General features: G+C 40.0%; 2 protein-coding genes across 5 annotated transcripts in view; one reads left to right on the plus strand and one right to left on the minus strand.

Annotated features, from left to right (window-relative positions):
- Positions 1 to 25588, minus strand: part of snx29 (sorting nexin 29) — a 136047-nt gene that overhangs the window by 27544 nt on the left and 82915 nt on the right. For both annotated transcript variants that reach the window (XM_051915579.1, XM_051915580.1), the window contains exon 19: positions 5036 to 5176. In XM_051915579.1, coding sequence (XP_051771539.1) covers positions 5036 to 5176 — 141 coding nt within the window. The remainder of the gene's footprint in view (positions 1 to 5035; positions 5177 to 25588) is intronic.
- On the plus strand, positions 10712 to 14859 carry LOC127524181 (uncharacterized PE-PGRS family protein PE_PGRS10-like). 3 transcript variants are annotated; one of them, XM_051915590.1, is made up of 2 exons: positions 10712 to 11755; positions 11864 to 14859. In XM_051915590.1, exons 1-2 carry the CDS (start codon positions 11536 to 11538, stop codon positions 12553 to 12555), a joined length of 912 nt encoding a protein of 303 aa, XP_051771550.1. In that variant the 5' UTR covers positions 10712 to 11535; the 3' UTR covers positions 12556 to 14859. The 3 variants fall into 3 exon arrangements, with proteins under 3 accessions (XP_051771550.1, XP_051771549.1, XP_051771548.1); XM_051915589.1 differs by having other exon boundaries at positions 10712 to 11782; positions 11864 to 14858; XM_051915588.1 differs by having other exon boundaries at positions 10712 to 11809; positions 11864 to 14855.

The raw sequence follows: 25588 nt of genomic DNA on the forward strand, positions 1-25588 counted from the left end.
TCTCGTTATTCTATTCAAAAAATCAGTAACTACCAATTGATTTTGCATGATTTTGCATTCCTATCAGAAATTAAGAATTATTAGTGTCATTGTAAATAGTGGTGCAAATATAATCTGTCTAATACTTCAAAACTCAAGGTTAAATCAGAATATTTATTGTAAAAATGTTTCTGTAACAGGCAGCTGCCAGAAAATAGTATATAGTTCCACTGTGGTTTGTGATTTATTTTCAAGGGGGAAAAAAGACAAAAAATAAATAAACTATTTCAAAACATCCCCCCTCTGTTTTTTTCACAAATCGTACCCTGTATATATATATATATATATATATATATATATATATATATCTCATGTGACTACAGTGGTTCAACCTTATGAAGCGACGAGAATACTTTTTGTGCGCCAAAAAAACAAAATAATGACTTTATTCAACAATATCTAGTGATGGGCGATTTCAAAACACTGCTTCATGAAGCTTCGAAGCTTTACGAATTTTTTGTTTCGAATCAGTGGTTCGGAGCGTGTATCAAACTGTCACGTGATACACGCTCCGAACCACTGATTCGATACAAAAGATTCGTAAAGCTTCGAAGCTTCATTTTGAAATTGCCCATCACTAGAAATTGTTGAATAAAGTCGTTATTTTGTTTTTTTGGCGCACAAAATGTATTCTCGTTGCTTCATAACATTAAGGTTGAACCACTACAGTGAGTTTGAATAAGTATTTAGTACCTTTTTGGGCATTTGAAAGTGTTAATTATCTTGTTGTCAATGTAGGCTTCACTGAGCCATCGGATTTTATCAAAAATATCTTAATTTGTGTTCCGAAGATGAACGAAGGTCTTACAGGTTTGGAACGACATGAGGGTGAGTAATTAATGACAGAATTTTCATTTTTGGGTGAACTAACCCTTTAAAATAAAAATAAGCCTAAATAATAAGCCTACTTTGACTATTATATCGTAGAAATATCCATCCACCTACAGCATCATGATATGAAGAAGCCACTTAATTAATCTGAGACACCTGGCTAACTTTTGATTTACCCACACAAATGGATCCAGAAAGAATGATTCTACAGTCCCTGTTTGAGTACACTCAAAGTCTCGGCTAAAAACTCAGGACTGTGGAAGATCAGATATCATACACGCATACGTGTGCAATCGCGCGTACAGCAAAGAAAGAAAACGGAGCCCTTTTTAACAAACCACCACCGAGCTCCTGCAAAATAATAATGGAATTAACGATTACATGACAGCTAATCTCAACGGGCCAATGATTACCAACAAAAGCCCTGTTGCTATCAAAACCCTCCGCAGTTGCAGCCATTTCAACTTTAAAAGCCTGCTCTCTGCACACCCTTTTCTCCCAGCTTTCTTGTTCTAACTGAACCCTGAGGGTTTCCACACTCCAGTTGAATTTGCATGTCAAAGTTTCAGCAAAAACTTCAGCGGAAGGCGGTTAGCAGCTCTCGGCTCTGGAAAAACGAGAACAGAGAAGCTCTTTCTGCCCCGTGTATGTGTGCAGCTTCTGCATACCAGCAAAACGAAACTCGAATCTGGATCACGCGCTTCCCTGAGACGTCAGAAACTTCTTACCACCGAGCAGAGCGAGTTACTCGAGGACAGACGCAGACATGTTTCCTAATTGACAACTGCTCAGCTGTTTTCCACTCCTTGGTGATATGTTAAGAGCAAGATGGCAAAATGTGACGCGGGGTTAAAATAACTCATTTTTGAAGTCCAGACCAACAACCGACTGCTGGTAGTGCAAAACTAATGTGCTCAGAGCAGGTACAAAGCGTGCTGTCTTCACGCCAGCCCTGGGGTTGATTGACTCTTTTGATTGGCCGTCCTTGAGATGGGACGCAGGCTGGCAGGGCCTGTCTGGGTCTCAGTAAATCAGGTCTGTCTTTCACGCTCTAAAAAGTCTACCTTTGAAGGGCCACGCGGGGGCCAGTGGCTCTGCCTGGCGCACTCTCAAAAATCACAGGCAGCAAGAGGAAGCTGTGCCACAAGCCAATTACCTGCCCCTGGATGAACACGGGGGGAAAAGGGAGGACATTGAAAAGACAGGTGGGGAATCTGAGTGCTGTCAGAGTGGCCCATCCTCATTAACGCATACAGTGCTGCCCCGCTGATGATGCTGATTGGACACTGGAGCAGAGGGCAGGACCACATGACACAGCAATCTCGACCCTTATACATGCCGCACAGCAGCCTTGTAGATGAAAGGCTAGGAAAAAAGTGACAACACTCCCCAAAGCAGCAAGATTACTCGTGATAGAACTGAAGTTACTGAAGATACAAAAAATGGCCACCAAAACTCTGTCAGAGAACAAACCAGGTAGTGCTAAAGTAGTAGTCGAAAATTGTAGATTACAACATTGCAACTTCTAAAAATCTTCTGCAGATTTCAAAACATCACTCTGCAATATTTTTATTGAAAAACTACCTTTGTGAAAAAACCCACAAAACTGAGGCCCCGGCTACTAGTGTTGGGTAGTAGCAGGTGGTGACAGTGGCGCTGATGGAAAGTGTTTTTTGGCTCTAGCTCTCTTTGCTATAGCATTCCCTTTATTTTGTACCTTTTTTTTTTTTTTTTTTTTTGCTGTGCTGAGATGTTTTCTTCTCATATTTCTGGATTACTGTCATTTAAAAAGTTTAAATGTGGCGGCCTACAAACTTTGCTGTTGCCAATGTTTTCTGCCGGCTGTGCACGGAATCAAAAATCAACTTTCAAGTGTGTGATACATTGTTTCCCACAACTGTGATTCCTTTGAAAATACATTTATGTCGGATTAAAAAGTCTGTGTAAATGCACCTTGTCTTGCTGCTTTAGATGCAGTTGTCTTTGCAGTACGGGGTTGTGCAAAATTCTAAATTTAAGAAATGGATTCATAAGTGTGAATTTGGATGGAATTGGAAATGGAAGATTGTTAAACTTTCACACAAAAAACGTCATTAACTCTTTCCCCACCACCTTTTTTTTTTTTTTTTTTAAGGTTGCCAGCCACTGCCAGAATTTTTAATAATTTTCACAAAACTTTCATGGCACAGAATATTTTGTTGTAAGAATATCTGAACATGCAATATATCAAAAGAAAGAATCTCAGCTTTAAAAAAAAAAAAAAAAAAAAAAAAGTATTCTACCTTCATGCAGCCGCCTTTTTTTTTTTTTTTTTTTTTTTTTTTTTACAATTGAAAGTTTTTTAATAAAAAAGCAACATTTGGAACAAAAAGATCAAGTTTTTTCCCCAAAAGACTACAACATGCATAAGCAATGCTTTTAACACTTGTTTCTGCTCCTTTTTTTCCTGTGTTTTGATCTGGAGCTTCCCTACTCTTTCAGAAGATGCGGAATAAAAAGTGTAAAAGCACAGAAAGATGGAAAATTCCGAGATGGTCCTCACTGCAGAACACAAGATCCAGTGGGCGGGGTTGGATCTCTTCCCACTTCACATAGCATTAAACCTACCCGTCTCCGCCCCCTGGATATAAACCTACCCATCTCCACCCCCTGGATCTGGATCCAACTCCTCCCACTTCACACAGCCCCAAACCTCCCCGTCTCCGCTCTCTGGATCTCGTGTGTTCTGCAGTGAGGGGCTACTGAAAATTACGTCATTGACTACGTTTACATGTGCACCAATAATGCGATTATTTCTCATAATCAGAGTAAGGTCTTAATCGCAGTAAGATGTTTACATGATACGAGCAGAACTAATCACTCCAGTTTACATGCAATTTTCATTACTCTGATTACACTAGATATTATACGCCACTGTGATGAATGTCGCAATGCTGGGTTTGCCTACGCTTCCGTTGCGTTTTTCGTGCCGTCTTGATGAAGATACCGAGCAGAGACTGCCCAGCGAGTAGTGTTGACAGAGTTTAGAGATTTGGTGAAGAGAAAACTTCAGAATAATGTCACGGAGTTCATTCATGAAGTTATGTGAACGACACACAGCATCCGTGTATGTCCGGGGACTTGCACACATTGGTCAGAGCGGAAAAGGCGATTAAGGTGTTAACATGCCTGTTTATTGCGATTAACAAAACAAACACTGAACAAAATTATAAACGCAACACTTTTGTTTTTGCCCCCATTTTTCATGAGCTGAACTCAAAGATCTAAGACTTTTTCTATGTACACAAAAGGCCTATTTCTCTCAAATATTGTTCACAAATCTGTCTAAATCTGTGTTAGTGAGCACTTCTTCTTTGCCGTGATAATCCATCCACCTCACAGGTGTGGCACATCAAGATGCTGATTAGACAGCATGATTATTGCACAGGTGTGCAAAACAGATTTGTGAACAATATTTGAGAGAAATAAGCCTTTTGTGTACATAGATCTTAGATCTTTGAGTTCAGCTCATGAAAAATGGGGGCAAAAACAAAAGTGTTGCGCTTATAATTTTGTTCAGTGTAGTTTAATGTGATTATGGTTACTACGATTATGAGCTTAATCGCATTCATTTGATTGAAGTATTGCGTTTATATAATGTAAAGTTTAATCGCAATATTGCTAAAATCCCATTATATTTGCATTATGAGGTTGGATGTAAACACACTGATTGGCGGGAAGCATTGTCTCATAAAAGACGTAAAATTCAGTCAATAGTGGGGAAAGAGTTAAAATTCAAAGTATAGCAATTATAGAAATTTCTATTGAATTTCAGTGTATTTTCATTTGACTTTCTCATTTAAATTCAAACTGAATTTTCTCTTTTTTACCTCAGTTCAAGGTCAACTAAAATTGAGGAACTGTCAATTCAACTCTGAATGGTGCACAGCCCTGTTGCAGTATGTAAATAAAGAAAGAAAGATAAAAATAAATAATTAAATAAATTTATAATAGATAAATAAATGTTTGTATGATAAATTAATTAAATAAATATACAATAAATGGAAAAATAAATGGTAATATAAATTTATAAAATAAATGTTTTAAGTTGAGTCAAGCAATAGCAGCATGTGAAAAACTAAAAGAAAAAGAACCTGCCATTTTAGAGAACAATTGCTGTACATACCTTGTTGCCGATGGCTTTTTTAGGTGGGAAATTGAACGTGTCGACTTGTGGGAATTGCGGCCGCAGGTAATTGTGCAGCGTCCTGAACTCAGCATAGCGCCGGTACACATTCCACTCATTGTCCAGAATTCGAATGTACACCTGAAAAGATAAAATGTCACTGGTTAGAGTGATGAGTATCTGATGTGATATTTTGCTCTTGTTAGCCTCATTATTATCTGCATCTGTGATAAACCAGACCTCCCATGGTGCCGTAGTCAGTCAGACACAAGTGTCTGTGTAAAAGTGCATTGCAGGGACAACAACACAAGGAAGAGGAGGGAGATATGAGGAGAGGGATGCTATTTTCACGCCTCGCTTTCTCCTTCAGAGCAGGACAGAGGAGCCTGGCTCGATTTACCCAAGCAAGACCTCTGATCACAGAGAAGCGGCACACTTAAGTCTCTTGAACAGACAGCAGCGAGTCCACCGGGGATGCAGAGTAGAGACTCTGTACGTCTGGCTTTAGTAACAGGATCTCATGAGAGGTTAGATTCTGACAGCACGTTAGCACCTGCGAGGCCACACTGACAGTGTCAAACTCAGGCTGTTCTGAGACTACTGCTGACACAGTGTCAGTGCAATCACCACCTGAAAAATATCATGCATGCAAACTAGATGTCAAAACAACACAAATGGCCTTCCGTTTTTTCCTGTCTTAGTAGCTGTGTTCTACAGTCTATTGCAAATTTCTACAATGTAACTTTCGAACTGTCCTGTTCATGCAACAGCTTACAGCCTGTAACAATAGTAACAGTGACAAAGTATATTATCAATGTCTTTACTGTCATTTTTTATCCAGTTAATGTGTCATTGCTGTATAATCGATACAAACGAGAGTTCATTCGTTACGTGTTAATTAACAACGATTTTGTTTTTTGGGTCATGCTAAGACCACACATAGCTAAACAGGTTAATGAAAAACAATCCATGCGATCCATGATCCAGAACAATAAATAAAGGGTCGCTGCTCTGTCCCATAGTGCACTGGGAGAACAGACATGTGAAAAGCGGAATGACTGTAAAAATCAGATTAGCAGGTCTTGGGTGCTGAAGATGAGAGTGAGCAGAATAACAAATAAGGCTTAGTCACAAGCAGCAGGCCATTACAGTTTCACTCATAGCCATTATCTTTAATAGCTTGTGCTTTGTTTGAGTTCAGTCTGGTTTGGTGCGTTCATAGGATGTTGATGCTTATAAAGTTTAATATAATTCTCTTTACAAATTAGCTTGATAGCAACTGCTTTATGCAAATCTTATTTATGATTAAACCTTGAAATTCTCTAAACATATTAATCAGGAAGATATTTTAAAGAAGCTGCCACAATCATATTAAGACACACAGAATGATGAACACATTGAGCCACACATACACGTACACACAAGAGAGGTTTTATGGCCTTAACTAAAGGAAATCAAAATGACAAACTGACGGTGTATTAAAGCTATCATAATCCCATAGAGGCGGTCTCATTAGCATACATATTTATGGCAACAAATCATCCTCTAAAGAGCAATCACTTCCCCCTCAATAATCGCAAATTAATTCTATAAAAAAGTGTTTGAGGAAATCCAGCTCTCACTGAAAACTCTTTCTTGACAAAAATAAAACCAACCATAATTAAAATTAAAGCTCATGGCAACATGTCAAGAAATTCTGGAATTAGCCCAATCAAGCAAAACAACATCCTCAAAAATAAATGTGGCAAGTGTTGAGAAATTTTTAATTGAATTTCACCTGCAGTTCACTCTCAATGGTTAATATTCATTCATTAATTGCAATCTAGATTTTAATAGATGTTAAGAAAAAGTGAGAGGCAAACTCTGACGTGATACTCAAGTGGGCCATTTCCAGGCTTTTGTTATACAGTTGCTACGATGTTCTGAGTGGTTGTTAAGATGTTCTGAGCCGTTAAATGTCACCATGAAATCAAAATTGACAATTCTTATTTTTTATGGAATACTGCAGTGCTTATTTTAAACAATTTATCCTTGCACATGATGTGGGCGGGACAACCTGTCAATCACATGAGATCACAGCAATAGCAAACCACAACATTCCAATCAATTCCAGATGGACAAAGTCCCGTCCTACATTTTTTCTTGTTTGAGAAGCTGTTTCACATAGATATACGTCACAACAGGGAAGAAAAGACTATCGCATCTTCCATTTCATGCCGACATTGCAAGCACACTGCTCAAAGGTGCTGGCTAGTGTTATTACATTGCCATGCAGTTGCTAGGGTGTTGATATGTGGTTGCGTTTGCCGCATAGGAACTCCCAGTCAAAAAAATAATATAAAGTAAATAGGAAATATGGGAAAATTAAAAATGACTACATTAATCTGCTATAATTAAAGGGATAGTTCACCCAAAAATGAAAATTATCCCATGATTTACTCACCCTCAAGCCATCCTAGGTGTATATGACTATCTTCTTTTAGACGAACACAATCGGAGATTGGATATTTAAAAATATCCTTAGTCCTCCAAGGTTTAGGATGGTTGTGAATGGGGGGCTGCATTTTGAAGGCAAAAATAATGCATCCATCCATAAAAAAAAGTAATCCATATGACTCCAGGGGATTAATAAAGGCCTTCTGAAGTGAAGCGATGCTTTTTGTAATCCTCTGATGCGATATATGACGCAGGATGTAGGAGTATTGTAAGCTTAGATGCCTCTCGTGGTTCAAACAAATAGGGCTGGGCAACAAATTTAAGCTCCTCTTCTCTTATATCGAAATCCTCTGACATTTCTCTTTAAAAATTATCGTTTTAGGCTTATAATCCATGACCGGTGATTTGTTTTGCTCTGTGCCTCCGCGTTCGTCATTACGTTGTGTGTCAGGTCAAAGGATACTCTTCCGTCGCGAATCGACTTGCGCATTCTGCGTACGGTCGTCCGCCGGAAGCTAGTTATTTGAATTTATAAAGTTTTAAATATGGATATTTTTCTCACAAAAACGCATCGCTTCGCTTCAGAAGACCTTTATTAACCCACTGGAGTCGTATGGATTACTTTTTTTATGGATGGATGCATTATTTTTGGCTTCAAAACGCGGCCCCCCATTCACAATCATTATAAACCTTGGAGGACTAAGGATATTTTTAAATATATCTCTGATTGTGTTCATCTAAAAGAGGATAGTCATATACACCCTAGGATGGCTTGAGGGTGAGTAAATCATGGGATAATTTTCATTTTTGGGTGAACTATCCCTTTAATCTAGTACTGTAATAGCAGTATGGATGATTTATAACAATTTGCGACTGTCACAGTAAGTCATTGGTCTATTCATTTGGGCACTGGTGTGTAATATGGAGGAAATGTCTATTAGACTTGTGTACATTTGCAGATTTGTATCACCTATGGACAGTACAATGGAAAAGTCCCTTTATCTTTTTTGAGAAACAATGAAAGGAGAAATAAAAGAGCAGCCAGTGTATGATTCATACAAAAAGCAAATGTCAGCCTGGGGGAGGATGCTAATATTTAGCCCAGCTATAAAAGCATTTACAATATCTCATTATATCCATATTGAGAGAAGAAGTGTTCCTTACAGAGATGTGACGAGATGCTGAGAAAAGGCATTTTGTGGCGATTTACCACTGACACACAAACATAAAAACACATCTTTGTTTCAGCTCAGATACCCCACACCATATTTGTCAGTGCTTTAGCAGTGGGCAAGCATGCAATCTGAAGATGAAATGCAGGGAATTAATGTTGGTTTGGAAGCATGTCTAATTTGAGGTGCCCAGCTGTGGTAAAAGCTGTGGTTTGACCCCTTCGATTTCCAGTGGAATCATATAAGGTGGCCTCCCCCTCATCTCACGGAGTGAGCAGCACCCTCTTTCTACCTTTAGAGACTCCATACACTCTCTACTGAGCCATTCAGCTTAACTACAGTTGTCAGTGCACAAATCACTGCCTGCCGGAGTGCCGAGGTCTTTTCCCGCTGAGGGCTCCCCGGAGAGATTTGTCTTTTAGTCAATCCTAGAATTATATGCATTATTCTAATTTGCTCAATAAGGGATATTTTGTGCAAAAATGGAAATGCACAAACCACCCGCAGGGTTCATTTCACCCATTTTCCATCAACTAGCTTCAAACTTGCCGTCCATGATGCTCCTCTAACTGGCCTCTACACATATCTAACTGATAGTTAAGCAATATCACAGGAGCGAATGTGCTGTTGTATTTAATATTGGTGCAGCTGTGAATCAGCCACAGGCATAAGTCATCTTTAGGGTGGGACAACAAGGAATGTTGGGAGGCCAATTAAGGTTTTCTACAAAAGCAACAGATATTCAGTACAACAGCAAGGCTGTGAGTGGGATCTAGTGGGATCTGTGATGCTACTAACCTATAAGGCCCTAAATGCTTCAGCTCCTGTGTATTTAACCGATCTTCTATTGCTCTACAATCCATCATGCTCTTTAAGGTAAAAAAAAATCTGGACTTTTGGTATTACCAAGGACATATAATTCCACTAAAGGAGGGGGAGCGTTTTCACATTTGGCTCCTAAATGCTGGAATAGCCTTCCTGATCATGTTTTGGGCTCAGACACACTCTCCAGTTTAAATCTAGATTAAAGACACATCTCTTTAACCAAGCATTCACATAATACATCTCATAACCTTGCATTCCAGTTCTATCAGATCAAAAGCATATGACTATGTATACACAACAAACTGTGCCCCTAATAAAGTTTTGAAGATTAATCAAGATAAGTATGACTTGTGTTTACTGTGCATCATTTCCAATCAAGCTATAATTTTGCGAACTCAAGCCAAAAATATGTATTTAGGGTACATAAAATGCATAAATAGAGTCAGCAATTATAAAAATAAAAAAGTCGTTTCCATCACAGAATGCTATTAAAAACAATAAATAATGTGAAATGTGGCAGCAATGACACTGTGGTTGGAATTTTAATTATTTGAAAAAATCTAAAAAAAAATGGTGATGCATGTAACTCCACTGTTAGTCCACTATTAGTGGACAAATTAAATAAAATACTGAGAGTGTAAAAAAAGAACATTTTGAGACGTTCTAAAAGTCCAACAGGGCCAAACATGCCAAAAGAGGACCGGAACCAACTGTTACATTATACTGGACAGAATCCTGATGCTGTGTCCAAAACCAGGTTACACTAAGTAGCATATCTTAAATAACTCCATTCACCAGTAAAATCTATTTATACAGTTTGAGCACTGATTCTGGAAAGCACACTCATCATGGTACACGGCCCTACAATTTGACACCCACCCCCAAGTTCACTCTACACTCCAGTTCTACTGAGACAAAACATTTGCCAAATTAGGCAGAAAATAGAATCCATTTGGAAGATTGCTGTGCCAGAGTCATGGTGTAAAAGGAATGACAGAGCCAGAGAGAGAAATGAAGAGAGGAAGGAAAGGAGGAGAGGGAGCAATAAGGAGAGAGTGAGAAGAGAGTTTTTCATTAGGAACATTCAGCTGCAACATCTGTCACCTGTGTGCAAAGTGCAAGCAGGTGTGTGTGTGCAAGACATGTTCAAAGCGTAACCATCATCCTTCCAGATGACATTCAAGAACCTCAAAATAAGAGTTAAGCTCTGTTCGCACTTGTGGTAAAAAATGGTTACACGTAGGGATGTTAATATAGGGTTTTTTTCGTGACCGACAACCAATGCTCGTTAACCAATCATTAACCATTAGCAGGCACGATTATGTTAAATTAAATTAGAATGGATAAGTGTCTGTGACCCATTAAAAATACCAAAATTAGTTTTTCAGGGGGTTAGTTCTGATTGCGCAAATAGCAGCATTAACAACAGAACATGAGGATTCACACATCGTCATAATCGCTGTGACCGCTCCATCTTTCAGTTTCAAATGATCTGTAAATCCAGCGTAGAACTGAACTAGAACTAAATAAGTCAGAATACATGAAATAGCATTATACCCCCCCTTTAATGTTATATTATACCTAATAATACACTGCTGTTTTTTTTTTTTGTTTTGTTTTTTTTAAGAAATTCATACACATTAAATTGATCAAAAGTGACAGTGTAATGATGGATCGACAGAATGTGGATCCATTTGCAGCTAGTTTATTAAAAGTACTTACAGAGTAGACAGGGCAAAGGCAGAGGCATAAACAGTAACAGGCAATGGTCGGGGCAGGCGGCAGACAAACAGAGTCAGGGTACAGGCAAGGATCAGGGCAGGCAGCAAACAATCACAGTCCAGGAAACAGGCAAAGATCAGGGTAGGCAGCAAAGGGTCGCAGGGAATAAACAGTCCAATCGGTAACAGATAAACAGTCCACAGAAAAACGCTCAGAAATGATCACCTCGGCAAATCAAGACTTCGCAAAGGGTGTGTGTGTGTGTGTGTCTTAAATAGTCCAGGTAATGATCTGCAGGTGTGTGTGGCGATTGGTGATTGGTGCATGTGATTGGAAGGGAGGATTATGGGAAGTGGAGTCCAGGAACTGACAGGAACAGACAGTGATCGTGACATAACGCCCCCCTTCCGGAAGGCGCGTCCTCGCGGCGTAAATGGCACAGATAGGGAGGGGGGGTGGGTACATTGGAGACCTGTTGGCAGACGGGAACGGGGTCTCCAATGCAGGTCCAGGAACTCGGGCAGCCACGGCGGGTCAGGTGCCACGGGCAGCCACGGCGGGTCAGGTGCCACGGGCAGCCACGGCGGGTCAGGTGCCACGGGCAGCCACGGCGGGTCAGGTGCCACGGGCAGCCACGGCCGGTCAGGTGCCACGGGCAGCCACGGCCGGTCAGGTGCCACGGGCAGCCACGGCCGGTCAGGTGGCTTGGGCAACCACGGCAGGTCAGGTGGCTTAGGCGGCCACGGTAGGTCAGGTAGCTTGGGCGCCCACGGCAGGTCAGGGTCCGTAGCCGGCCACAGCAGTTCACAGGCGGTTGAAGACCGTGGGCGTGTAAGGTCCCCACCCGCAAGCTCAAGCAATTCGGAGGCCGCTGATGATCGCGGCCGTGCAGGGTCCCCACCCACAAGCTCCCCACCCTCAGGTATATGGCCCCCCCCCAAAAAGTTCTTGGGGAATTCAACGGAGGCCGTGGCGGTTTCGTGGGTAAGGAGCTCGGGTGGCGCCGGCAGGGCGAGGAGCTCGGGTGGCGCCGGCAGGGCGAGGAGCTCGGGTGGCGCCGGCAGGGCGAGGAGCTCGGGTGGCGCCGGCAGGGCGAGGAGCTCGGGTGGCGCCGGCAGGGCGAGGAGCTCGGCGACGGCCTCCGTGGCCGTATCAGGAAGAGCGGGCTGCTCTGGGACGGCAGCGGACCGCTCTGGGACGGCCTCCGGGCTTACAACGGGCTCTGGGACGGCCTCCGGGCCTACAGCGGGCTCTGGGACGGCCTCCGGGCCTACAGCGGGCTCTGGGACGGCCTCCGGGCCTACAGCGGGCTCTGGGACGGCCTCCGGGCCTACAGCGGGCTCTGGGACGGCCTCCGGGCCTTGAGGGCTGGAGGAAGCCTTCTTCCTCCTCCTCCTCCGTTTGAATGGTTGAGGCGGTGGCTCTGTGCCTACCTCCTCGGTGGGCGCTGCAGCGGGCTCACGGGGTGGAGCGGACTCACTGGCTGGGACGACCCCTATGTTCCCAGACACTGGCGGGGCGGCCATCTTGCCCGTGGGCACTGGCAAAGCAGCCATCTTGTCCATAGCATCCCGAGAGTTTGAGTGCGTCGCAACCGGCGAGCTTGAGGGCGTCGCAACCGGCGAGCTTGAGGGCGTCGCAACCGGCGAGCTTGAGGGCGTCGCAACCGGCGAGCTTGAGGGCGTCGCAACCGGCGAGCTTGAGGGCGTCGCAACCGGCGAGCTTGAGGGCGTCGCAACCGGCGAGCTTGAGGGCGTCGCAACCGGCGAGCTTGAGGGCGTCGCAACCGGCGAGCTTGAGGGCGTAGCAACCGGCGAGCTTGAGGGCGTTGCAACCGACGAGCTTGAGGGCGTAGCGGCCAGCGGGCTTGAGTGCGAAGCGGCCGGCGGAGGCTTAGGAATGCCAGCCGCTCGTGCTGAAGTCAGCGGTGGATCAGCCACACTGGAACGCAACCCACCCTGCTCCCAAACAGATCCAGAGACGTAACGTGACTCTAGAAGAACAGCGGGGACATGACGTTGTTCTGGAAGATCAGAGGAGACGTGACTTGGCTCACGGAGGTCAACTGTGACTTGACTTGGTTCAGGATAATCAGCGCTGACTTGACTTGGTGTTGTTATTATGGTGGCCGCCATTTTGTGAGCGTCATCTGGCGCGGCGGCCATTACGTGAATGGATGAAGTGTCGCATTTCTCCACGACACCCACAGTAAATGGAGAGCCAACAGTCAATAAAGCATAATCCAAAAACAGACTTAAAGATGAACGGGGTCCCTCACGAATGAGTTGTTTTTTAAGTGGCTGATTGATGCCCTCACAGAAAAAGTCTATGAGCACGCAGTCCGGCAGATCTGACCAATAAGCAATGTTCAAATATTCTGTGATATAATCCTCTATCGATCGTGTGCCCTGCGTGAGTCCTAATAACAATTGTGCGATGTTCCTACCGGGCCATTGTTCTTCAGGAAAGCCGCTGGATCCATGTGTTGGCGAAGTCTTCTGTAATGATGGATCGACAGAATGTGGATCCATTTGCAGCTAGTTTATTAAAAGTACTTACAGAGTAGACAGGGCAAAGGCAGAGGCATAAACAGTAACAGGCAATGGTCGGGGCAGGCGGCAGACAAACAGAGTCAGGGTACAGGCAAGGATCAGGGCAGGCAGCAAACAATCACAGTCCAGGAAACAGGCAAAGATCAGGGTAGGCAGCAAAGGGTCGCAGGGAATAAACAGTCCAATCGGTAACAGATAAACAGTCCACAGAAAAACGCTCAGAAATGATCACCTCGGCAAATCAAGACTTCGCAAAGGGTGTGTGTGTGTGTGTGTCTTAAATAGTCCAGGTAATGATCTGCAGGTGTGTGTGGCGATTGGTGATTGGTGCATGTGATTGGAAGGGAGGATTATGGGAAGTGGAGTCCAGGAACTGACAGGAACAGACAGTGATCGTGACAGACAGTAAAAACTTCTATTATATTGCAAAGGATTTCCATTTCAAAGTTCATTCATCTAAGTATCCTAAAAAAAAAAAAAATGTATCATGGTTTCCTCAAAAATATTAGGGCTGCCCACTAAAAAACATTAGTCGACGAGAAGAAGCTTGGTCGACTAAATTTTAATTAGTCGGTTATAGTCGCAAAAAAAAAAAAAAAAAACTCCACAGGAGAAGTCACACAGTGACAGATCGTTAACACGGCTGTTCCATGCGGTAATATGATGGAAAGAAAATCCAAAGTGCGGGAACATTTCAAGAGGGTAAAGAATGACTGCTGACATGCCACCTCAAACATGACTTATTTAAACACTTTACATGGCCGTTTGAGCTAACGTTTTCATAGATAAATGTGCGCTAATATTATGCGCATATCCAAGTGTTTGTGTGGAGAAGCTAAATTAGTACAGCGCTTACTGCACAACAAGTTAAACTTAATTTTCCCATCTATGCCATTGGAGCATATCTTCTCAAAGGCTGGTGTTACGGCTTCATTATAAGTAACACACGGAGCTCACTTCTCTCCGACAACGTGGACAAACTTGTGTTCCTTTCTCATAATATGCGAAAACTGAGATCAGTAGGTGGGGAAAAAGTGATGGTGAGTTAGGTATAGCCTAATTGCCCATATTGTAGTGTTTCAGTTTGCTACTATACATTTTATTTATTCATTTTTATAATGTATATTTATTTTGTATGTGTTTTGACCTCATAAAAATTGTTTTTATTCAATGTCAAGGGTATTGTCCATCAGACTGATTGTTTAAACTAATTTTACTTTTTTAACAGTTTCATTTTGCTATGTATTTATGGTTGCAATTTATTTTACAGTACGTGCACTTACGTGTACTTACAGTGTACTTACCTTAGTAAGTACTGTAATATAAGGTAAGTACAGGGGTTAAGGTTAGGTTTAGGGGTAGGTTCAGGGTTAGTACCTAGTTATTACACAGTTATTACAATTACTATAATAAGTACATAGTATGTACATGGGGAACAGGACTGTAAAATAAAGTGCTACCATATTTATTTATTTGTTTGTTTATAATTTTATATTTATGTCCTACATTTTGAAAAAAAAAAACCTTAAATATTGTTTTTTAAGATAAGGCAGTTATTTATACTATAAGTTATTTATTTTGTTTGCATTCTGATCTCAAAAAAAATATTGCAGTGTTTGCCGGTGTTGCTGCATCAAGCTTTATGTATGCGCTTGAGCACTTTATATTTTAAATGCTCATTATTATGGTATATCATTTTTTTTGCCATCACAGAAATAAATTACATTTTAAAATATAGTGAAATGAAAAACATATTTTAAATTGTAATAATATTTCACAGTATTACTGTTATTATTTTATTGTATTTTTGATCAAGTAAATGCAATATGATTTTATTGTTGTGATAACAGTAATACCATGAATTATCTGTATCTGACCTTATCCGTCACCTTGAAAAATAATCAAAACAACAGCCACTAACAGCTGAAGGCTGCTTAAAAAAAAACAGAATAAAATTGTCAAAAGGCAAAAATAATCTAGACATGGAGCTGGTGTGCCATCCTTAGCCTGACCTTTCGGTCCAGCATACATCGATCTCATTTGGTATAAGATTTGAGGCGTGAAGCCCTCTAAAATTCTGGCCACCGTGGGTCAAGTCAAACAATGCCGAGAGCCAGCGTAGGCGTGAGGGAGCGATGCAGGCAGGACTGAGGAGACAGCGGCAGATGGGCCCATAAATACTGTTAGTCTGGGTTAGTGCGATCACACGGCAGCATGTGAGGAGGGCAATTAATGCTCAAGCTCCAGTAAGATGTTGACTACAGGTGTGATTGAAACTGATTGCAGCTTGATTTACAAGGAAATGTAAAATAATACAATAAGAAAAATGGGGAATAGTGGAAATTAGGCAGTGGTTCACAATCAGTGGGTCACGGGTCTGTTCTGATTGGACAGCAAAAGCGAAAACAAAACCAAGGCTAAATGCAAACAATAAACTGCAACTAACCATATGATCATCCATGGATATCCCAGCAAAGTACCCACCCTAATCAACTACCCAAGGAGATGAAAAATGATGTTGATGTCAAAGGTCATAGTCCGAATCAAACTCTAAGCTACCCAAATTTAGTCCATAACTGGCTTCAGAAAGCATGAAAAGCATAAAAAACTCCAAATACTAGAAACCACAATCTTTCATTTTTCCATTAGTTTCCTGGTAATATTAATACATGTCAATGATTAAATGTTTACTTGTATAATAACAACTTGTCAGTCCAATGTACAATCTTGGTCATGAAACAAAACTAGCTGACAGCCACTAAAGTAAGAAACAAGGTTATATTACAGCAACAAGCAAGTGCTCAATTAGGGAAGAACTTTCTACCACTATCAAAAATCTGGACCAACACTGAGCATGTAGCCCATTCTTGCAGATTCTTTCAGTGAGAAATGCAGACAGGCTATTTCACCTGTTGATATTGCCTGTTTTATTTTCCTAAATTAGTTGGCTCCCGATATGCTACTATGAGTCTCATATGGATCTCTCACTCTATTTCCTAAGCCCCATCCCAGTTTATAGGCAATCTGCTCTGGGTGCACTGCCTTAAAGGTTAAGAGAGTGTGATAACCATAAAGATGCAATCTGGACCAGTATGAGCTCAAGCCAACACACAAAACGCTCAAGTCCAGCACAGCCAAAAATCATTTAGATTCTTGTCCATTTAACTTTGGCTGAATTGCCTTTTAAATGCCCAATTCTACAGGGGACAAATGTTCTATAAATACTACAAGGATATTTGTATATTCAAAATGTATATACACTACCATTTAAAAGTTTGGGGTCAGTAAGATTTTTTTTTTTTTTTTTTTTAAGAAATTAATACTTTTATTATGCAAGGATACATTAAATTGATTAACAGTAAAGACATGTATAATGTTACAGAAGATTTACATTTCATATAAATGCTTTCATATAAATCCTTAAAAAAAGTATCACAGTTTCCACAAAAATATTAAGCAGCACAACTGTTTTCAACATTGATGATAAACAGAAATGTTTCTTGAGCACCAAATCAGCATTTCAGAATGATTTCTGTGACACTGAAGAGTTCTGAAGTATTTCTGGTTCTGGAGTAATGGCTGCTGAAAATTCAGCTTTGCTATCACAGAAAAAATTTGCATTTTAAAATATATTAAAATAGAAAAGAGTTATTTTAAATTGTTTTAATATTTTACAATAGTATTGTTACTTTTCCTGTTGTGGCAGTTAGCAAACAGCGTTGCATTACCGTGCACGCCCCCTTCTGGATTGGAGTGTGGATCGCCTATGACTGACTGTATTCGTCGTCTAACTGCATGAACCGAACTGTGACCGTTACACCCCTTATATACACACATACATATATACATTCCATATTCATGTCATTCAAGATATGTCACATCTTGAAAATAATTGAGACGTTTAAAAACAATAAAATTTTTTGATAGTGGTTTGTGTCTCAGCCAACAGAAGCACAGAGACAAGATGTAGTTTACTGTAAATATGACAAATGCAGATTCTATATCTCAAACACAGAAAGAATGCAAACACTAATCTCAACGCAAATCTGCAATAATGCAATATCCCAACTTTCCCCACATTCCCAAACTTGTGCAACAAAGATGTTTCTGTCACTGGTCTCCAATGCTCTTCCCAAACAATGCCATGTTTCACTTGTAGGTTACATGTCATGCTTGTTGGGCTTCAGTGGCGCTCAAATTGTGAATCACTTTTGTGAAATGTCCAATCTGGACTTCATTTATAAATAATTAGCTGTCAGGTCTTTCTGCATGCAAAACTGTCAAAACTTGTAATAGACAAACAAGCAATAATAAGGTAGAGGAAGCTACATATTGGCGAGTCTGTTTTTCACCCACAGTATTGATTGCTTTTAGTGAATCGCTACAATACTTGGTCAATTTAAATCAAGCTAAATGATCTACAGTGATATTTCTTACTTTTTCTATCATATAAAAGGAACACATCTGGTTTATTGTCGATGAAAAGGTACTTTAACCTTATTGATTGGGATATGGGGTTACATAAGACAAAAAAATGGTCTGGGAAATGCTGGTTTAAGAGAACATATAAATATATAGTCTATAAAAAGGTCCATCCAGACAAGTCTTACTATTTTGAAATGAAATACTCACCAACGTGAAACATATTGCTCGGGGGCCCAAATCAAGCATCCATGGAAAACTGATAGCCACAATATTGCTCTCAAATTTATTATATTTGTGAAAGGATTTGGAACTCCACTTGAGCAGCCAAGAGAGAAAAGCAGAGGAAAGAAAGGCAGGGGAAACAGAGAAAGGGAGTTTCAGGGAACTGACATCATGTCTCCTCAGTCAACTATGATGAAGTCATTGAGCCTACCCAGCGTTCAGTGAGGTTCTGGCCCCAGTGAGCTCCAGCCGTCCGCTCCGTATGAATTAGTCATGAGTGCTGCTCCATAGCCACCATAATGAGGATGAGTAGGAGATCAGTTCTGCTTTGTAACGAGCACCATTCTAAAGGTTAAACATACACTCTCACACCTTCTCCCTTCCTCGGGTGTTAACCTAATAATCAAATATTCAGACATGAGGAAACACCACGGCAAAAATCGACCTGCCATAACCCATGACAAACTCTTGGAAACCTCTTTGTATGATTGATGATATGGAAATAAAACTGGTATTTTAATGCCTAACAGGATGAATACAATGGCTAGACACTTTTCTGTACTAAAAAAAGATGTCTCGTAAGATACGACCAAGAAAAACGAGTAATGATCCATTCACCATGAGTGCCCTCCCTGCCAGATTTCAATCAAATAGAGTGGCACAATAGCCAGCGGGCAATTTTTAATGTCGACGTGCGAAGTACTTTGCAATTAATAACGGCCCGGCGATGATCTGACTGCAATGAGAATCATTATCTTACTAACCGTCATCGTGATTCTCATTATAATCATAATCACCGGCTTCACCATCCTGATCATCATTACACTATAATCAGCGTAATATCCTTCAAAATACATATGCAGGGTTCAGCTTTGCGCACTGCGCCGTGCTCATGCATGCAGCATCTGTCATTTTCCTTTTTAAGTCAGGCAAGTTTCAGTTTAAATGAGACTCTTTTAATAGGCAAGCGACTGGAGGCTGTGATATTGATATTAGAGTCTTTGCCACATCCTCTCTGGGGAGAGGCCATGACATGAATTACGGAGATGTCCACTTTTCTGCAGATTTATACTAATTCAATAGTCACTTATGTGTGCATATCCAATGATTTCACTGGAGAAGTCATTTAAGATGGACTTACATAATATCAACGCTCAGTTACCGTGGAGCATTCACGTTAGAAGACACGAGTACAGACACATCATTTGGTTGTGTTAAAATCATTAGCTATAGGAAATATTCAGAATGGAAATAGGGAGAGAAAAAAAACACAAGAGTTATCAAATCTCATTAGTTCATAAAAACAAGAACTTTGCGGAGTTGGGAGGCAGTGGGCTGAGCTGGTTTTGCTGATCAAAGGGAATAACTCATTTTAAAAAACTGAATTCTGACTGAGGAGTTCAGTGCTTGTATATGTGCACTTCAGAAAGCTAAGAGCAAACCCAGAGCACTGGAACAGGAAAAAGTACAGCAAAACCAAGGAAAGCCTTGCAAAGGAAGCTATTCTAGCCCTTTTTTAAGTATTTAGGGCAAAAACACTGTTCTTTTGTTGAGGGCATGAGAGCGTCAGGCCAGTCTACACTTAAAATCGGTGCCAGGATGATCTTAACAAACTGCAACCCTGCTAAAGTGGAATGAACATGCAATTAACAGCTTTGTTATACATGTATTGATCAAATTACATATTTATGTATGTGTATGTATGTATGTGTGTGTGTGTGTGTGTGTGTGTGTGTGTGTGTGTGTGTGTGTGTGTGTGTGTGTGTGTGTGTGTGTGTGTGTGTGTGTGTGTGTGTGTGTGTGTGCGTGGTCCAGGTATGGTCCATGTCTTGGTGTAGTGTAAAACGTCATGGCATTGTGTACTACATCGCGGAAGTTAACACTTTTTGGACGTACGTCAAATGCGTATGGCTGTCACGCCAGAAGCTCGTTATTTTATTTTATAAAGTTTTAAAATTTGTCTTACACAAACGCATCGATTCGCTTCAGAAGGCCTTTATTAACCCCCGGAGTCGTATGGATTCATTTTTTATGGATGGATGCATTTTTTTTGTCTTCAAAATGTGGTCACCCATTCACAACCATTATAAACCTTGGAGGACTAAGAATATTTTTAAATATATCTCTGATTGTGTTCTTCTGAAAGAAGATAGTCATATACACCTAGGATGGCTTGAGGGTGAGTAAATCATGGGATAATTTTCATTTTTGGGTGAACTATCCCTTTAATCAGGGGTGTCCAAAGTCTGGCCCAGGGATGAATTTCAAACAGCCCGCAGCTTGTCTATTACAATAAATTATATGTGGCCTGCCATGCAAAATATTCAGTGTTACAATGTTAACACAGGGTGACAGCACTAGATTTTAGGCCAGGTGCAGCTATAAACCGTGACAACAATTTGATAACTGATAAGAGCTGCCATTCATGTTTCATATAAAAACAAATCTTAAAAGCGCCAAATCTTAAAAACGGCAAATCTAAACAGCGCCACTTGGACCATTAATTAGCTCTGCCCATTGGTGCACAAAAGACAGCGCCGCACAAGCTCAGAACAAATGCATTTAGTCGCTGGCCAGTCTCGACCACTAAACAGCGCTTTGAGATCCAGTGAAAAGCGTCTGAGGACTCCGATACAAACCACAAATCTCTCAGTGATTTAAACTAGTTTAAAGCCAGATGAAACCACGTTGACATCCTCAACAAAATTGACGTGGAAAACAGGAGGAACATTGAGCCCTAAAGATCCAGTTAGAATAGACTACTTTTGAATCTACAAATCGCGAACATTTCCGTGGACTTACTGTAGTAACACTAACTGTAAACGTGGTATTGTGGTAGAAATGTAAGATATACATATTTAATTTTATTATATTATTAATGTAGACATGTATTAAAGGGTTAGTTCACCCAAAAATGAAAATTATGTAATTTATTGCTCACTCATGTCATTCCACACCCGTAAGACCTTCGTTCATCTTCGGAACACAAATTAAGATATTTTTGATGAAATCCGATGGCTCAGTGAGGCCTACATTGCCAGCAAGATAATTAACACTTTGAGATGCCCAGAAAGCTACTAAAGACATATTTAAAACAGATCATGTGACTACAGTGGTTCAACCTTAATGTTATAAAGCGACGAGAATACTTTTTTGCGAGGCAAAAAAACAAAATAACGACTTTTTAACAATCGGAGCGCCAAAATCACGTGATTTCAGTAAACAAGGCTTCGTTACGTCTTAAGTGTTTCGAAATTTCAATAGTTCACGTGACTTTGGCAGTTTGATACGCAATCCGAACCACTGATTCGAAACAAAAGATTTGTAAAGCTTCGAAGCAGTGTTTTGAAATCGGCTAGATATTCAACTAGGTATTGTTGAAAAGTCGTTATTTTGTTTTTGTGGTGCACAAAAAGTATTCTCGTCACTTTATAATATTAAGGTTGAACCACTGCAGTCACATGTACTGTTTTAAATAAGTATTTAGTACCTTTCTGAAAATTTGAAAGTGTTAATTATCTTGCTGGCAATAAAGGCCTCACTGAGCCATCGGATTTCATCAAAAATATCTTAATTTGTGTTCTGAAGGTGAACGAAGGTCTTACGGGTGTGGAATGACATGAGGGTGAGTAATGAATGACATAATTTTAATTTTTAGGTGAACTAACCCTTTAATGTCTACATAATGTCTCTATGATACTATGGAAGGCCAATGGTTAATTTTAATAAGAGTAGAATTCTAACTCATTAATAATATTTAAATTTTACCCTTTAAAATGAGGTTGTTAAAATGTGCATTTCTTAGAGACAAAACATGTAATATTATTAATAATACATGTACGGCGCTACCATATATTATGCCCCCAGGTGTGTCCACAACATCCAATCTGGCCCGCTTAAAAAAAAGTTTGGACACCCCTGATTTTAAGGAACAGATTACTTATTCTGTTGCTATGCAGACAGATAGCAGCCATAGAGAGAGGGGCAGCACAGGGAACTGCATGAAAAAAAGTTACCTACTAGGTCACGATTCATTTTCAACAAGAGGGATGAGCAGAACAGAGAGGTGAAACTACCCCAAATATAAGTGCAGTATCTACACACACCACCCCACAACCTCATATATCACGTATACCAAGATCCACCACTGCTCAGGGTAAATAGTTCCTATGTATGAATTTCATAATATATTAATTTACTGATGCATTCATTTCATAATGTTGCATATAAAAACACATGGGAAATGTTTAATAGTTTGCTCAAAATATTTTGGCTCATGGACATTTTGGCTGACAGTAGCTATGTTTCCATCCACCTATTTTTATGCGCATTTTGGGATATCACAAAAAAATGATGGATGAAAACGCCAAGATGCGCATAAATTCTAAAAATGCACATAAGAAATTTATGCGCTCAATTGAGTCGGATAATTTTTTTATATATGCGCATAAACTACGATGGAAACACATTTATCGGAAAAAAATAATCGATGCACATCATAAAAAGACAAGTGACTTTGCGATGGGGTGGCATAACTGTACCTACCAGTGGACAAACCTTGTTGCACAGCATCTGAAATCCTGTTTTGGTCATTCTGAAATGCCTGAGCATAGTGTGTCATCAAAGCGGTTCGGTATAATTACCTCTCAGAACTGTCTTACACGACTGCGTTCCCAAACAGCAGGCATCTACCTCCGAACGCAAGATAACATGACCCGGTTTATTGCGTTTCGTCAGCGTGCTCTGAGGCGCAAGTAATTTATAATATATGAAAATGATTATATACAGTGCCTTCTCCTACTGCAGTAACTTCCATTTTTCTTATATCCTTCTCATATTTAGCGCCAGTTTATTAGGAAGTGACGATTTTGTTCTCTTCAGCTCACTGGATGGAAATGCTGCTTTATTCGTTAATGTTTTATGCAATATTCCAATTTTGCGCACAAGTAAATTCACAACTTCGGAAGGAAACATAGCTAGTAATTTGTCAGTCTGGAAACACACCTCCAACCACCACCACCACCGTACCGCCAACCGTGTATGTATGGAGTAATGCGAGGTTGCAGTCCTTTCTTCTCCACCTCTGATGTTGTTGAATAAAGGAGAAATGAGGGAAGGATAAGGAGAAAAGAACAGGGTGATGAAAAGAGAGAAAGGTGTATTCTGTTAGCTGCATGACCACGGATGAGAGCTGCGATTGCTGCCACCATATAAAATCTCTTAATAAGACACCATCACCACAGCAACTCTGATTTACGGCGGACATTTACAAAGGCAGAGCAGCACCATTAACACTTGAGAATGAGACCACAGATCACACATAGATCCACGGGCACAACTGTACACAGAATACAGGCCATTTCTGCAAGATATCGCCAAGAACATTTGCACTAAAATAGAGGAAAACACCAGAATGACACAGCCCTTGTAAATCCACATTATAACAGTCATTAAATCCGCTTTTTTAATAACCCTTTCCAGCGAAATTGCATAAGCGGGAATGAGTTGTTTTAGGCAGCTGTTATATTTTTTCATTATGTGACATGAAACGGAGAAGGTAGAATTCTTCACAACAAAACAAAGCTTTGGTAATATTACTGAAGATCAATTACTTTCTTTCTATGGAATTCAACGGCACTCTGATTTATTTTATAGAGTGTAATTTCAAAGCACAGACGAGAGGCAGAAACACAAAAGTGGGAAATGGAGTAGCTGCAATTTTGGACGGTGGTGGTAATGTGCCATAATCTGCTGCCAGGAGATGGCTGATTCAGGACTCCAGACTAAAAAAAATTGACTTTGGAGCCACTGACTCATAAAATGAAACATTCAGGAGCCAGATTACTTTTTGATTTTTTTTTTTTTTTTTGCCAAATTATACAGTCACTCAATATAGATCAGAATGCAGTCATCTATGCTGATGTTCAATGAATTTTGAGAATCTATTGCAATGGATTCACATGGAGATGCATCACACTCTGTACTTTTTCCACTTTTAGAAGGAAAATTAGCATGTTGAACGGCTTCATAAGCATATTTATAAATATATGGTTCAGTTCTTAGAGGTCATAGAGTGTTAATTTGTAGCCTTTTAACCAACAAACACTGCTGTGGGCTGTAACAAAGACATTTGATTAATTTATGTCAACAGCAGACCTAAACATATAAGGATAGCGTGAAGTTACTATATATTGTCCAGCTATTATAAACAGTAATTAATATTTAAGTATTTGTAATTATGTAGTTGTAATTATATATTATTAGTTATATATATAATTTCTTTTTCATATAAAGGCTTTTGTTTTGAACTTTCTGTTAAAAAAAAAAAAAAAAAAAATCAACAACTTACATTTATGTAAAAATATCACGTTTCCAGAAAAGTATTAAGCAGCACAACTGTTTTTAACATTGATACTAATAAAAAAAATTTTTATAAGCACCAAATCAGCATCATAGAATGATTTCTGAAGGATCTGGTGATAATGAAGACTGGAGTAATAATGTTTTACTGTATTTTTCATCAAATAAATGTAGCCTCACTAAATAGTTAGTTCACCCAAAAATGAAAATTATGTCATTAATTACTCACCCTCATGTCATTCCAAACCCGTAAGTTTTTGTGCGCAAAAACAAAACAAAACAAAAATAACGACTTTATTCAACAATTTCTTCTCTTCCATGTCAGTCTCCTATGCAGTTGACAGAGAACGCACAGTCCAGTTCTTCTGTGTTTACGTCAGAACGCCGGCTCAGTATTGGCTGACGTTGTACACTGTAAAAAATTATTTTCATGATTTGTTATCACAACATTTTTTGCTTTGTCAAATCAACTTAGATAATGAACGTGGTTCAGATAACATAATATTTTGAGTTCCTGTTGATTAAATCAATCACCTTCATTGTATTAACTCAAATTTTTAATTTCAATGAACTCAAAATTTTAAGGCAACCAGGTAACTTACTTTTTTAAGTTAAACCAACAATTCTTTTTTACAGTGTACACGTGAACAGCACGACGCATGCGTGTGATGCTGACGCAGGAGCCACCCAATAATGAGTCGCCTACGTCAACAGGAGACTGACATGGAAGAGAAGAGATTGTTGAATAAAGTCGTTATTTTTGTTTTGTTTTTATGTACAAAACGTATTCTCGTCACTTCATAACATTAAGGTTGAATCACTGTAGTCACGTGGACTAT

Source organism: Ctenopharyngodon idella, chromosome 12 (assembly GCF_019924925.1).
Source record: "Ctenopharyngodon idella isolate HZGC_01 chromosome 12, HZGC01, whole genome shotgun sequence".
In the NCBI taxonomy this organism is placed as follows: Eukaryota; Metazoa; Chordata; class Actinopteri; order Cypriniformes; family Xenocyprididae; genus Ctenopharyngodon; species Ctenopharyngodon idella.

What these genes read in the sequence shown, in the direction of transcription:
- LOC127524181 (XM_051915588.1), top strand. Translation starts at nt 11,536, where the DNA reads ATGGGAAGTGGAGTCCAGGAACTGACAGGAACAGACAGTGATCGTGAC. An exon ending in GGGCAGCCACGGCGGGTCAG is followed by an intron (nt 11,810 to 11,863) that starts GTGCCACGGGCA and finishes ACGGCCGGTCAG; the next exon opens with GTGCCACGGGCAGCCACGGC.